Genomic DNA, 16,007 nt, shown 5'->3' on the forward strand with positions numbered 1-16,007 from the left:
CGTCAGACTCAGATGCTGCTCTGAAGATCAGGTAGTTGCTGGGTAGAGGCTGCGTGATGGAGCCAACATTCTCTCCTTTGGGACCCTGAGCATATGGATGAAACAGTGAGTCACGCTTCACGCCATTTTAGTCATGTTGTACCAACAGAAACAAATGGCTCTCTAAAGGGCCATAGGCATTAATGGAGCAAGAGGAGGACTGTCAATTAAAAATTAAAACTAAAATAAATGGCACCAACAAAACAGACCATCAACATGTGCAACAAAATTTCTTGAAATTAAATAGAAATACAGATAATTGTTTTAATCCTGCAATACAAGTATACGCCACACTTCCACTCAGCGTTGCTCAACCAAATCTTATTGAACAGATTCCCTCCAGATGTCTTAACAAAAACAAATGTCACCTCACAAAGCTTTTTCTTTTCTTTTTACAGCTTCAGTCCTAGTTAGACCACTGCATGCATGGTTATTAATTTCTACTTACGTAGAATTACCTAAGTCCAGTGTGCATTACCACCTGCCAGTCTCTTTTTTGATACCACCACTAGATGGCACTGAAGTGACCAATTTCCAATCCTACGCACAAGGGCATTATCAGTCAAGGCGTTAGCAAAAGCCCTTGCTTGTTGCAAAAAATTAAATCAGCCTTAGGACTAACCTTTAAATATTAAAATTATATCAAACTAGAATTATGCTAGTATTGAGTGAACAGTTCTATTAAGATCTCAGTCTGAAGTCTTCTTCATCGTCTGCTAAATCCTGTGTTCATAAAAATGAGCCAGTGAGCCTTCAAACATGTCTGACCTTAACAGCCCAGATGGATTTGTCTAGTGGGTGGTAGAGCTTGAAGCAGAAGCCGTCTTTCTTGGAGGGTCTCTCAATGAGCTTGCATGCGCTGAGCAGGATGGTGCCCACCCAGTGGTCTGTTTTGGGGGTCTTATAGATCAAAAGAACTCCAGGCTTCAGGGCACACCACAGCTTGGTCCAACTCTTCAAAGAGCCACGGATCTAAAGAAGGATAAGCGATAATGAGAGGAAATGTTATTAGAACATAATGGGGACACAAGACATATGACTAAACATGAAACTACAGGTTTGACGTGGAAGATGAAAAAAAAAGGTTGACTATGTTTAGTAAACTGAAGATGAACATGAACACTTTCTGAGCTGTTCCATTGTTGCACAGTTATTTGTAGCGAATGTGCAAATTGCAACAAGGATGATAATTAGCAAAAGGTGTAAATGACATATGATACACAGTCTGAATAGCGTGCTGTCAGTGTGACTGCAGAGATGTTGTTCAGGGAGTCAGTGTTGTAGCTCTGACAAACACACATCACCGCACCTTTAGCCAGTTGGACATGATGACAACACTGGGATCCTTTAGAGCGCTAAACAGTTCTTTTGCTGCCCGTTTCTTTTCTTGCCTGTAATTCTGCTTTTGGACCTGCGCAACAGAAGAAAGCAAAATAAAAACACATGAATGAGTCATCAGTCTTACTGGTCACAGGACTGATCTGAGAGCACCAACACTAGGTGGAAGCAGAGTCAAGCAAATGTTTGCCGTCCTGCTGTGATCCTGCTGCCTTTGGTTATCAGTGACATGATTGATTGCTGATGATTTGAAACATAAAGGTACAATTTCATTAGCTCCCCAAAATTTGTCCCCCAAATGGCTTGCATACATTCTACCCACTGAGCTTTGACTGACAGAGATACTGAAGAGCTAAATTATATGGACTATGATAAATCCGATTGCATAATAAAGCTCAACATTTTGCACGAGTGTCTCATGGCAGCAAGTGATGAGTACCTTGAGAGACTCCTTCCGGGCCAGCTTCTCTGTGGGGGAGGGGCAGTCCTTCTCAACACCATTAAACATTCTGGAATCAGACTGGAGGAGGTGGGGTGGAGAGGAGAGCGTCAATGAGGATGAAGAGGAGGGAGAGGATTTTATATCTATCTATCTATCTATCTATCTATCTATCTATCTATCTATATATATATATATATATATATATATACACCCACAAACTAAAGACAGTACAGAAAAGACAGAAAAATACATCTGTCTCTCATTAAATCTATATCAATAAATGAACAACCACGACAGAATTTTAAACTTACACAGACTACACTTTATAGTCTAATTGCTCCCTTTCTCAAATAGCACATCTGATCTGCCACTTGTGTGTATGAAGCAGGTGGGTGGCCCTTTCAATCAGCAAGGAAACTGACTGCCAGCCTCTGGTGTGACCACAAAACCACTGACTTCCTCAGTTAGACAGCAAAGGGCACTGACTCTTTGATGGGCTCCTCTGATCATTAAGTTGTTATTAGAATCTCAGTGGTAAATTAAAATGTAATTTCACTGCAATATGTAATTACATAACCATTTGTTCTGTATGCACTAAACCAATGTGACTCACAATATTATTTGGTGAGCCCACACAGGTGCTTAGTCTTATCTAGTCGTGTTAAAAGAAGCCACTCTTAAAGTGTAGTACACTATTACAAGCCCTGTATAAACGACAACATGCAAAGGTAACGCTGTGGTCACTCTCCTATTGGCCCAAAAAGACTTTCAGCATGGAATAAGGAGCAGGGGGCCGGGGATGCAGCTGTGCCTGCATCTTACTCCACATGAACAGTAAATAGGCAATATTGCAAGACGAGGTGAGGCGAAGCAACAAGGAGAGAGGAGACATGACAAGATGAGATAACCAGGTTGCCATTGGAAACATTTATGGACCACTCTTAATTAGTACTGCTGAAGAATGGACACAGACTGTTAGGACTAATACAACTTAAGCAAAAGAGGCAGCATCAGGACCATAAAGGTCTGGGTTGCCAAATAAATGCCTTGTGGTGCTGAAGACACAGTTCCCACCATGGCCCTGACACGTAAAATACCACAGCTTTTACACGACTTCATTACACTGGCGCAGTGTCATGACTTAAAAATGTCGTTATTTCCTGGTGTGGTACACGCCTAATTATCAAGAAGCAATACTCTGGTTTCTTTTTCAAACGCACTGAATGTTTGAAATAAGGTGGAAATCAGATTCTCATACTTCATATTTCATATATTAATATTCATTTCCTGATATGACTCAACTTTCAGGTTGATAACACTGCGAGCAATCAGAATCAGAAATCGTCACAGAGTAAAAAAAGGCGTACAGCTCATCTAATCTCTTGGTTAGAGTGAGCTGTTGAGGAACTGCCCAATCAGGAACTGTGATCTTACCTTGCTGCCTGGTGATTGGGCAGGACTAAGTTCATTACTCAGCATGGAGAGACCGTTCCTGTCTGTCTCACTGCCTGGTGGGAACCCACAACACACAGTCACATACAAATGAACTCTGCGAATAAACCTGCTGACAGACAATTAAAGCATGGCAGCCCCAAAAGCAGCCAATAAGCAGCAGCTGAGGTTGGTTGATTTATATGGAATAAAAACAGTACAGCACATCATCATTTCAGACACTGGAATCACTGAAATACCATATCTTTGTCATATTCACATTTCATTTGTCAGCTTTGACCTCGTGGTCTTTTACCTGGACTGAGGTTGTAGAGGTCGTTGTCTCCTCCATAAGACAGGTTCCGGGTGAGGGTGTGGGGGTCAATCTTGGGTGGGGAGGTGGCATTGGGGCACAAAGAAAACCTCCGATGGAACAAATTCTCCTCCTTCATCCTGACAACCTGCGTGTCCTCTGCAGGGGGAGAAATGCCGAAGGAGGGAAGGAAAGATTTGGAAAAGAAGCACAAAAAAGAGGAAGAAAAAGAATATTGATCAGAACAAAATGATGCAATCAAGATTTTTGCATTTGTGCATTTCTTAATCTAATATCAGGATTTAGAAACAAATCAAGTGATTCATCCTGTCTTTGTAGCTCCTCTTCTCTTGAATATGATTGTACTTGCTGTCTGTCCCTGTCTCACCGACTCTGAGCCCTTAAACTCCATCTCCACTCCTTCTCTTTGTGTGTATCTATCAGTCTGTCCAGACCCACGCCCTTTCTCCTGAACACAAGCAAAGACCTACTATCACAGACAGACTGATGGAGATGCCACTATTGGGTCCAATACTGCGCTCACATACTCGCAATTGGTCAGCAGTTTGGAGATATTTTAGTGTAAGTGATGATGACAAAAGTGGAAGAGGCTGCAAACTGCACACTGCTAAATTATCAACTGTCAGCCAAGGTATGAGATTCCCTGCCATCACCACATCACAGAAACTGTATTTGATTGTGTAGCCAATCAGATGTGATTCCTGCTGTGACCATGTTTCAGAGACTTAGCTGCAGCTGCCAAGAGACGTTTCACTGACACACAATAACCCCTCTACTGCATTGCAACTGTACTCAATCTGTGTGCGTGTGCTGAGCATGTTAGTACTGTAGTAAAATATTGAGAGAACGTAAAATAATAGTAACTGTAATGGCATTATTAAGTACTCATATCAGTACTCAATATTGGCAAGTACCCAAATGTAATAACTTGTACTTGGTCTGAACGGTCATGGTAATGTTGCATCCCCACCTATTGTACCAGGACGTGTCAGCCTGTCCACATAATGGCACTGTGTGTGGCCGTGACAAGCAGTTCAGACTGCACATTGTCAGTACATGTGACAGACAGCATCTCCGACCGAGTTCAGTCGCTCTGCCCACAGAGACCCACTGTCCAAGATGACCCCCACCACCATTACCACTGCTCCTCCATCCTCCCTGTCTGCCTGCATCAACAGGCTTCAATCCACAAATTGCTACACCAAAAAATGCAGCCTCCTCGGTCATTCGCTTAATATCCACAAGGATCCCATCTGCTAATGAGATGCACATCTCTGCACACAAAACGGGACAAATGAAGCTACTGCAGATGTGTGGCAGGATCAAGCTGCGGCTCTGCAGCTTCATGTTGTCATTGTGCTATTGTTAATTAACAGCGGTGAGTGGATTAGTCATACTGTATTTTCAGGCAGCCATGTCCACATGAAGGAGACTTAACAAGCACACACATATAAATAAACCGTACAGGCAAATGCATACTGTACGCGAGTCAACACTTACAGAGAACAAAGGTGTGTCGAGACTCCAAGTCCTTTTTCTTTGATAACCAGAGAGACAATGATGCAGCACTTAGCCTCACTTTGCCTGTTCTCTCCTCTCTCATATGCCCTGTTTTCATCTCTGCTGAGCTCTGTAACTATTGACAAGTTGCAAACTATTCATAGCATGTTATTAACAACTGCTGAGGGTCACAGCTGTTTCCAGACAGATCATTAAGCTTGTTCAAACGGGCGGCGAGCTGATCATAGCAAATCAAAGCTGATGGTAAAACACTGAGGTAAATGGAGCGTAGCTGTTACCACCTGGGTCTGTCTGGATGGCCACACTGTGCTCTGCTCAGATCAATATAATCCCATTCATTTTCTTTCAGTGCACAAACACATACAGTAGACAAGACCCTCTGACTCTCAGCCTACAGAACAGTCTCGCCTACAAGTCCTCAATTATGACATCCAAGAACAGAGTGTTACATAAAATTCATTCATAGAGCGTTTTCACTCTCCCACATTATTCAACTGCGATTTCACTGGTGCATGAAGCAAGTGCAGTATGTCAAAGTCTACATATACTGTTATAGGAGGGAAATCGTACAGTATTGTGAGCAAAATAAGCAGTCAATGACATGCCCGAGCATTTCCACCTTGGAATTGTATCAATTACAGTCTCAAAAAGACAGATTCAGACAGCCAGGGTGCCATAAGGAACCCATCAACTTGTATGGTGGGACTTTCCAAATCAGGATAATGTTGTTATGCATAACACAGATAACCATTCTGACTTGACGAGTCTGTGCAATTAACTCTTCTTCAGAATCGGTTTCCAGTTTGAACGTGTATGGCCGAATTACTCCTAAATTACCATTTATCACTGTGTAGCGTACAGTAGCTAGCAAAACAAAACCAGCAGGTTTGTGTGTTTGATGAGCAGAGTCTGAGGTGAGCAGGTATGCTTCACCTGCACCCGAGCGGTGGGGGGGTGTGCGGAGACAGAATTGGGAACTATTTGCATATACATAGATCTGTGCATACTAAATGAAGCCAAAGGTGTGGAGTTACATGTAAGCCATTTGACTTTCATGGAAAAATGATTTTGATGAACAGATGAATTTTTAGTGGTTTTATCAATGCCAGAGGAGGGACTGTGAATTGGAAATTCGAACCCACATGTTTTGGCAGTTAACAAATTGTTTCCTCCTTCTAAAAGTACACACGTACATATTAAAAATACACAAGTACAATCACATCCGTATACTCAGCACACCACTCCCTGCTTCCCTCCGTTTTCAACCCTGCCTCTGTGACTCACTCTCCCTCACTGGCTCCCTTCTCGTTTCTGATCTTGCTATATCTTCTGTGCATTTCTTCCTCCTGCCCTCTGCTCTTTTGTCCTTTCAAAGAGGCAGCTATGTAAGACCAAGATATGAGTGTGAAAAGGTAAATTTATTCTTCCCGAAAAGGAGCCTTATTTGTCCTTGTGGGGCAGGTCTATAAATAGCATTCGGTTGCTGCAGTGCATGTGTGCATGTGTAGTACAGTGCTGAACCCACAGCGCAGTACAGACTGCATGGGAAGAGCATGAAGCTTTTGCCTTTACATAACAGTAAACAACAGACTGGCACATTGTACCAGGACAGTCACACACAGAGAATTAATACCACGTACAGTACAGGCCCTGAGGCAGGTCAAGATGTGGGCAGACGTGCGGACTGACAGGACAAACCAATCACAGCTGGTTCCCACAGCTACAGGGTGGGATTTGATGGGAGAAAGACTGTGTATGAGCAAATCATGCAGTCTAGACGGAGCATGGGTGTGGAGTCCACGCATGCTTAATATGTTTGTGTTGTGTGCGGGCCTGTCAGTTGAATATATAGAGGCCATTCCAGTAGTGTTTGTGTGGTGAATGATGCAAGTGTAAAAAATGAGTGTGTCGTGCATGTCATCACTGTGTCTGTGTGTGTGTGTGTCAGCCTTGTTGCTGCAGACTGAAGGGAGGATTATGCATGCAAAATGATGTAGTGCCAAAGGAGAGAGAAAATGCTCCTCGCCAACTAGCCAATCCAAGCAGCAGTGGTGGACCAGGCCACATACAGTGCACAATATTCACAAAAACGCATCGATGAGTGCACAGATCACATGCACACACCAGCAGTTTTGCTGTGAGTTAGAGTCTTGCTAGGGCTGGGCCATTAACTAAGTTTTATTTTTGATTACGAGTTCGGCAGCAACAGTTATGATGAGATGATTGAGATGAAACGCGTTCTGTTTCACAAAGATGCTCTTGTTTTGTCTTTTGTTATAAATCCTGCACATCCCTTTCCTTTGCAGCAGCGTGCTTTCGGCACTCCCTAAAAGCTCAAACTCACTCTCAGCCAGGCTGTGGCATGTTTAGTTCAGCTCATTGCGGTCAAGTGAGCCATCGCTACCGAAAACCCAGTCAAGCCAGTCACCGCTTGAATTTTGATTGGCGTCTAGAGAGAGTCGCTTTTCAGCAATCCTCATGCAACACATCACATAGTAAATAAGTCTTTATATTTAATTTATTATTAAACATCATCACTATAAGACATGTATTTTTTTTTTAAGTTTATTAAATGTTCAGTAAATACATGATGTTTCCAGAGTGACCATGTCAAATAATTGTGATCTCAATTTTGACCACAATAATCTTGATTACACAATCCAGCAGCCCTGTCTTACTTCATCAGGGATGGCCTATCACATGAAGTTAGTTTAGAGTTTAAGACAAAGGAGTATTTGAAGCTCAGTCACAAACACACTGTTGTGTGTGGTGTTTTCCGGTCTAAATATAAATCAAAACATTTGGGCTACTGTATCCTCTGAGGTTAAATGGTTCAGTTGGCCTTTAGAGATGTAAGAGAAGATGTTTTGTGTGTAATAGAGAAGGCGCTACTGTGAGGGGAAGCATAACTCGACATCAACAGCAAAAGGACATTCAGATAAGGTATCAGTGGGACCAATCAGTGCAACAAAAGGACAAAATGTGAGTGGAACCTATCCAGTGAGAGCCCACAGAGAAATTCAAGCACCACTGAGTGCCCTAAACAGTCATTCTACCCTTTGACTGACCTATTAATATTGAAACACATCATGCAATCGTGCTGAGCCCCAACCCTCACAACTCACTGTACACAGTGCCTAAAGTTTGCCAGGCTAGGCTGGCATTAACTTCATCTACCACAGTCATGCCACACAGATGCTAGGCTAATATTTACCCAGTGATAGGAAGATCTTGTGGAAAAGATAACAGTAAGGTAGCAGCACCAGGCCAGTCAATAACACACATTCCTGTGTCAAATATTAACCTTGAACTATGAGAAGGATAGACAAGGAACAACAACAAAAGCATCTGACCCACAGTTACCTCGTTGAGGTGAAAGCACTTGTCTTGCCGTCACATGGGGCATGCTTGCTTTTAGTAATCATTACACCAATTGGGAGGAGGGAGGGAAACAAAGGGAGGTGTATGAAAGAGAGCATGTTGACATGTCTTAACCTGCATATTGTTAATATGCTTGACTGATTTAACTAGCATAAATCTCATGTTCTCTCAAGCACACACAACACAGGCTGGGTTGCAGATGTACCGTCTATTAGTAGCCTTGGCCGTCCCAGGAAAAAGTCCCAGCTGGCATTTTGTTCCATAGGTTTAGTGGAGAGGCCATTTCAAGCAAACAGTTTTATTCTATTAGTTTTGTTCTATTCCTAAATTCTACTCACAAACACTGTATAAGAATCTACTGAGAAGCCCTTTACTGAACCGATTGCATACATACACACAAAACATTGGAGCAGCAGTTAACATGGTATCATGCTAATGCAGCTAAATTTGAAAATGCATCGTTTCCTGTCCATTTTCATCTTTCACTCACATTACGTCATCATTTTTCAGACCCTAAAACTGTTTTCCAAAACCAATCCCAGTGCATAAATCTGTAACTAGCAACCACATGCTTCATGAATGTGGAAGCTTTACCCAAAACCTTGACATATGCCTTCACAGACTGTTTGGTGGTCTGTACAGATAATGCTATCATGCAAAGTTTGTGTCATCTTCAACAGTCTTTGCAATACAAACCAACAGCCTACAGCCAATTCCTCCACACACACGCTGTCATTACCTTGTATATATAATAATGTTCAGATGATTTCATGAAAAATACTGATTAGATCAGCAGTCTCAATGCAGCACTGCAAGAACTACTGTGGGGTTGACGGTTAGTGTCTTTATCTGCTAATCAAATCATGGTTTTACACTGGTTCTGTCTGACAACTGAAACAGAAAAATATGTCAATATAAATGATGTAAATGGTCTGTGATTGAGAGACACATCTTGAAACACAGAGATTTAAATGGTAGTTTGTGAGGATCTCACAGGCCCCAAGTAGCTCACAAAAACCAGACCAAGCAGATTAACCAGACTGGATCGGCCCCACTCATGTGAAGTATAACTTGGTTGTTTATCTTGGGTCAAAGAGGTCGACCTCGTGTGTACACGTTTTGTTTTTTTTCCAGTTAAATTCACACTGAAGAGAAGGCAACTTTTTTATTTTTACACAGTCCAGTAATCCTAAATTATACACTGACACTCAATCCATCAACACAAGTGCTATTTAAGGTGGGAAATGGCATATGGAGTTTAAGCATCCTGATTTAGCACTCACGTTGGCCCTACTCCCTCTGTCCCTGATGTTATTCACCCTATGTCTCTCTGTTGCCACACATGCAAAGAGTCTGAATGTATTTCAATAAGAAACTTATGTCCAACAAAAGAAAAAAAAACAAGACATTTTAAGTATTTCCAGTCCATGAAATCAAACAAAATTTGATTCGATCATTTTCACCCCTGGCTTCACAGACTGTGCTTTTCTGTTGCTTTACCAGTGTCTCACTATCCTGCTTCTCTTTAAGTAGCATGGTATTCTTGCTGTTGGCATCAGAGTGAAAAACAGCCGGGCTGATAAGGAAACTCTTCCAAGTGAAAATTTGAAATATTTTCTTCAAATAAATGAATAAATAAAGACCACACACACTATTCAAACTCCAGACAGGATCAGAGCAACAAACAAGTAAAGATCTGTTCAACTACAACAACAACAACTTAGCCATGACTGCCTACAATAAACCTGATCTACAGCACTGGTTTCCAACCCCCGGTCTGCAGACGAGTACTGACCACGCAAGATTTTATTCTGGGCACCAAGGACATGGTATGATTCTACAAAAAAAACAGGTGAATAATACTTACATTACTTAACAGGCTATTATAAGCTATTCTGTGGCAATTACCATGAACTTGGCACAGTCTGTCCCTGCTAGATTTCCTCATGACTCCATGTCACGCCCACAACAAGAGCAGACTGATTTCAAAATAAAGCAGAATGATCATTCCATCATCATCTATTTATCTGCTCGATCTGTATCTGCTGTGTCCCTATGACTGTTGCAACTACCTCGTTAACACGAGACAAAAATTGGAGCTTAACAGTTTCCTCAGAGGAGGAAGGGAGATAAAAGGTGTAATGTGTGTTGACCTACTTCAGACCTAACCTTTATATCAGTCCTGACCTCCCTCGAGCCTGCGGGGCTGGAGTAATTCTGTCGATATAAAAATGGCCTGTCATAACAAAAGAGGTTGGGAAGGGTTGGTTACACATCTTGAGCTAACACACTGCCATTTGCTGCGCACTGCCAGGAGCTATATGGGATGATATTATGCATATTAATAATTCAAAAAGTTCTGCCCTGACTGATGCTCTTGGATAGGTTTTTTAAAAATGCAAAGGCATGTGAGAGCATACCGACATGTATTTAGTCTCTGACATGACGTGAGAACTAATATTTATAATAAACATCATAATTAGAAAACACACATCCTTAACCACTACCCCAACTTTTCCAACTAGCGTAAAACAACATCTGCTCAACAGCTAAAAGAAAAATGGGTATAGTAGGGTGAGGGGGGTATACCAGTCTTGATTCAAGAGCAATACCCACTTTCAGAACCTCGATTCTGAATCAAACAGCGGCTCCACTGCATGTGTGTGTTTACATGAGTACACTGCAGTAAGTGCTCAGCTTGTGTCTGAGTGTGAGAGCCTTGCAAAAATGACAGCTAGCATCAAGCCAGCTGTTGCTAATATGATGGCACAGATTAAGTCCAGACACTCCCTCCATCCTTCCATCACTCCATCTGTCCTCCTTTCATCACCCCCAACCCTGTTAACCCCCTGTCTCCAGTCGCGGCAGGACTAATGGATGGCCATATGACCTAGATATACACCAATAGGCTGTTGCCAAGTACAGTGTGTGCATCAAAAATGCACACCTCAACATAGTGAAAATGGCACAATGGGGAGAGTGGGAATACACACACACACAAAAGATGTGCAGACATTAGTTCTTCCATTTACTTGTGTGCAGTGCATTTCAACCACTGGCTTTTACGCTGCTGCTGCAGGACTGCTCACAGACATTGTTTCTGTCCTAACAACATCCACCTGTTCAAATGCCTTTATCATTCCTGAAACATCAGAAACACCAGGTACTTTTTCATCTACTGCCACATCCTGTAAAACAATCAACAATTGCTGAGAAACACAGTCAAAAAAAGAAGACCAAGAGGCATAATCATTACATTCTTTCCAAACAGTCATTACAGACTCTAAATGGACTGTATTTATATAGCGCTTTTCTAGTCTTAACGACCGCTAAAAGTGCTTTTACAACACGAGTCAGCATTCACCCATTCACACACACATTGATACAAGGGTTGCTATGTGCCACCTGCTCATTACAAGCAGTAACAATTCACTCACACACACACACACACACACACACACACACACACACACACACACACACACACACACACACACGGCACAGCATTGAGAGCAATTTGGGGTTCAGCATCTTGCACAAGGATACTTCAATGTGTAGACTGCAGGGGCCAGGAGCTGAAACACCAACCTTCTGGTAAGTGGACGGCTGCTCCACATCCTGAACCACAGCTGCCCCAACTCATCAACAAAAAATGACCCATCATCATCATCATCATCATCATCGTCATCCATCATGTCGATAAGTCTGTGAGTATTTGTTTTGTGAAATCAGAAGTTATTTGTTCCTCTGCTTTGAGTAACGAGACTTGTGTGATGTTATACTGTCCTGAAATGAATTAACAAAATGTCCAGGCTCCTCGCTGGTTGTTCCCACACATTCGGAGTTATTACTGCTTTTGACATTCATCAACATGTGGCTGCTTGTAAAATTTAGATTTTTTAGGCTCATTATTAGAGTTTTGTAGCACAGTGTTAACAGCTTCTTGTAACGTTCTTTCTGAGCTCTGAAATTCAAACAATTTCCTGATGCACAAAATGATATTTACTCAAATAACTGAACAAAAATAATAACCTTGCATCTACTAGCCGACTAATGGCTTGAACTAATGACAACTAGTTGAGGGAGAAAGTCTTAAGTCGGGGCGGCTCTATGGTTTAGATCAAGCCTGCATTTGTTCATTTATACTCATTTTTGTGTTCTTGCTTTGGAGTTGGCAATTAAATATTGGTATGTGCTATGTCAATCACATTTTCACTCAATCAGTATTACACAGTTTGGCTCAATCACATTAAATTCTCTTCCTATCACTGGTGGGATGGAACAGAGGACAAAACTGGGGAAGAGAAAGTGAAAACAATAGCTCAGAGTAACATGACTTACTGAGGCAAGTGGGCTGGCAACATCAAAGCTGATGATCAGAATCTCCTGCCTGGCTGTAGGAATCTGACAGAGAGGCACAGAGGTAACCTTCTCTCTGTCCAATCTATTTTCTGACAAAGTGCCCTTCAGCACAGTACTTCAGTCCCAACTACAGCAAGGACAGAGTATGGCTCAACAGCAATTTTCCTTGTATTTACAAGCCACCCTCAGTTTCCGTTGTGTACCCCTTTGAGACCTTAGAAGGATGTTGCTCTAAGAGAAGAGACACCATGAGAAATAATATACAGTGGCATGCAAAAGTTTGGTCAAAATCCCGTTACTAAGTGAGACTCACTGTTATAGAAGTAACCACTTTTTATCTTTAGCTTTTTTACAGAAACGTGAAGTTCGCTGCTATTTAATTGAATCCATTTTTCCCTCGCCAGTGAAACGCTTGTCAGCCACTGCCTGCAACACAAAGCCAAATCATGATCGATCCACCCCTGTGCTTTACAGTTGAAGAGGTCTTCTTTTAATTAAATTCTGCACCCTTTTTTGCCCATTGCAGCCGAAACGTTCTATTTAAACCACATCAGTCCACAGGACTTATTCCCAAAATGCATCACACTTGCATGTTCCTTTCCAAACTTCTAATGCTGAATATTGTGGTGAGGACGCAGGAAAGGTTTTCTTCTAATGATTGTTCCACGAAGGTCGTGTTTGTGCAGGTGTTGCTGCACAGTACAACAGTGCACCACCACTCCACAGTCTGCAGAATGTTCCTGAAGGTCTTTTGTCCTTAAGCAGGGGGTCTGATTTGCCTTCCTGCATTGTGGGCATCAATTATTTTACTTTTCAGAGTGCTAGCAGCCGCTTAGAGGAGTCTGTGGCTGCTGGCTGTTGGGACAAGGTTTGATGTTTTATACAGCTTTGAAATCTGCATCACCTGGCCTTTCCTAACAATGATTGCGAACAAGCTGCAGCATGATCAAGCTGATTAAGATGAGAGAGCTCAAAACTCTTAGAGTGCCCAAACTTTGGCACGGGCCTCCTTTCCTTTTTTCACTCCACTATTGTATAAAACCAAAGTAATTATAAAATACTAATAGATTTGACCCGGCTGCTGAAACTTTTACGTGCCAATGTATGTCTTGGTAACACATCATAAAAAAGCAGTTTAGAAAATTTTTTAAGTATCTAAGAGTTTGACAGTATCTATGAATTTCATGCTAAGGCACCCCAGTTTCATAACTACCTTCCCTTCAGCTCTAAATGCCACTCCTGCATTTCCACTCCCAAAGCTGAAATGTCAAGATATGAGAAAGCAATGCATCAGCCAATCTGACTTTCCACATTGCACCTTGAATTATATATAACAGCTATACAAATCAGATTCTTTCTTGTGCTCTACTTCAAGTCGCTGCAGCAATTTAAAGGCCCTCTTACATCCTGACAAGGCCTTTTTATAGAGCTGAAAACCTCTGTGACAGAAAAGGAAATAATAAGCTGCGGAGGTTGGTAGAAAGAAAAGGAGCAGTGAATGAGCTCGTGTCTGATTCAACCAGCACAGGCCATGTGCTGGGCGAAGACTGGTCCTCACGGGAGTGAGTGTGTTGAGGGCAGGGGCTCTTGGAGATACAGGAGGTGTGCTGGGGGAGAAAGATGCCTCCCAGCAGAGATCTGGAGGCTGCCTATCCTGACCGGACAGAAGGAGGGTCATTAAGCAAAGGATGGTGGATGACAAGGTGACGGATATATGACTTTAATTAATGAAGCTAAAACAAAGAACAGAGGGTAGGAGTCAATTACAGACTCCTCGAGGCCTGAATATACTCCAGAATGGACACGTACACGGACAGCTGTGTTCATAAGGATAGAGCTGCAGTGATTCGAGTCGATTAATCAATTAAGGTAAGGCTGGGGAAATTCACTGGTTACAACAGTGAGTATAAAAAGGAGCGTTAGAAAAAAGAACAATTAGACGATAAAAAGATACAAAGTCAATTATAGAGGCTGTGTAGATAATATAGAAAACAGTATGAAAAATAGTGTGAATGGCTGAATTTCATTGTGGATTTTAACTGTTCAAAGAAAACTATTTTGATAACCGATAAATCATATCAGTTATTTTTCAAACAAGAAATTTACTGGTTCCAGCTTCTGTAAAGCAAGCACTGTTTTTTTTTTTTTTTGGATTGTTAGTTTACAATAGAAACCATTTGAAGACGTCACTTTGGGACCTGGGAGTTTTTACAATGTTTTACCTTTTACAAACTAAACAATAAATTAGTTAATGAACTAATGGATGATGAAAATAATTGTTAGTTGCAGCCCGACACCTTATATTTTTCCCAGAAATGAGACATTTAAGCTTCAGTCAAAATGCATATATTTGAGGCAACACTAACTGCAGTAAGGAGAAATATGCATGAACCTTTGGGTTCCCAACCTTCGCTGTATTATTTCGTAGTACCGATAATCATTCAGAACAGATAAACTTTGCATGCACTTTGAATTTCACTATAGCTGCGAGGAACATAAAATATGAAGTTCACTGATTGTGCTCTGTGTGACAACAGCCTCACTGAAGTAATATCTGACGAGTCTTCACTGTATAAACAAACAAAATTCATCCAGCAACTTATTTGGTATATTCAAAGCCATTAAGCTAAGACTGATGTGTTACACCAGCACGAACACACGCACCTGTTGCAGACACGGAAAGTATAATAATTTCAGCTTCAGACAGTAATATACTATTTAATCAATGGCCAGCTGCCAAAGATGCAGAAATTATGGTTAATGTCGCCTCTGAAGTAACATTTTTATTTTTAACTGGCATCTTTAAGCAAATTTGTCTATTTGTCCTGCGTTCTGTGGCAGCATCCTATTTGGCAACAAATACCTGCTGCTTCTACCTTCCAATCATATCATGAGCTGGCTCTTTCTCCAAATACTGACTGCATATTTTAACTGAGCAATAGAAAGCTATAGAACTTTCTGAATGAACAAACTGGTGAAAAGACTAGAGTCCCTGGTAAGCTTTGAAATGAGTCAGAGTCTGAGCCATCACACACCTACACAGGCACATTTAGAACACACAAGGTTGGCGTGTGTTGCTGGCTTCATACAGCTGTCTGTATTGTTGTTGTATCGTCATTTTATTGAAAATAAGTCATATTGGTGCAATAAATCAAATTA

At 41.6% G+C, this 16,007-nt stretch overlaps 1 protein-coding gene across 5 annotated transcripts in view; it reads right to left on the minus strand.

The window, feature by feature from the left end:
* osbpl5 (oxysterol binding protein-like 5) overlaps positions 1-16,007 on the minus strand; it is a 49,085-nt gene that overhangs the window by 12,490 nt on the left and 20,588 nt on the right. For 2 of the 5 annotated variants that reach the window (XM_076732876.1, XM_076732877.1), the window contains exons 3-8: positions 3,567-3,722; positions 3,254-3,327; positions 1,817-1,897; positions 1,349-1,450; positions 808-1,011; positions 1-85 (exon numbers count right to left, since the gene is read on the minus strand). In XM_076732876.1, the coding sequence (XP_076588991.1) occupies positions 1-85; positions 808-1,011; positions 1,349-1,450; positions 1,817-1,897; positions 3,254-3,327; positions 3,567-3,702 (682 nt within the window). In that variant the 5' untranslated portion in view covers positions 3,703-3,722. Of the gene's footprint in view, positions 86-807; positions 1,012-1,348; positions 1,451-1,816; positions 1,898-3,253; positions 3,328-3,566; positions 3,723-8,468; positions 8,490-16,007 lie in introns of those variants that run through there. The other 3 variants (XM_076732878.1, XM_076732880.1, XM_076732879.1) reach the window with 3 other exon arrangements.

This window comes from Chaetodon auriga, chromosome 6 (genome assembly GCF_051107435.1).
Source record: "Chaetodon auriga isolate fChaAug3 chromosome 6, fChaAug3.hap1, whole genome shotgun sequence".
Lineage (NCBI taxonomy): Eukaryota > Metazoa > Chordata > Actinopteri > Chaetodontiformes > Chaetodontidae > Chaetodon > Chaetodon auriga.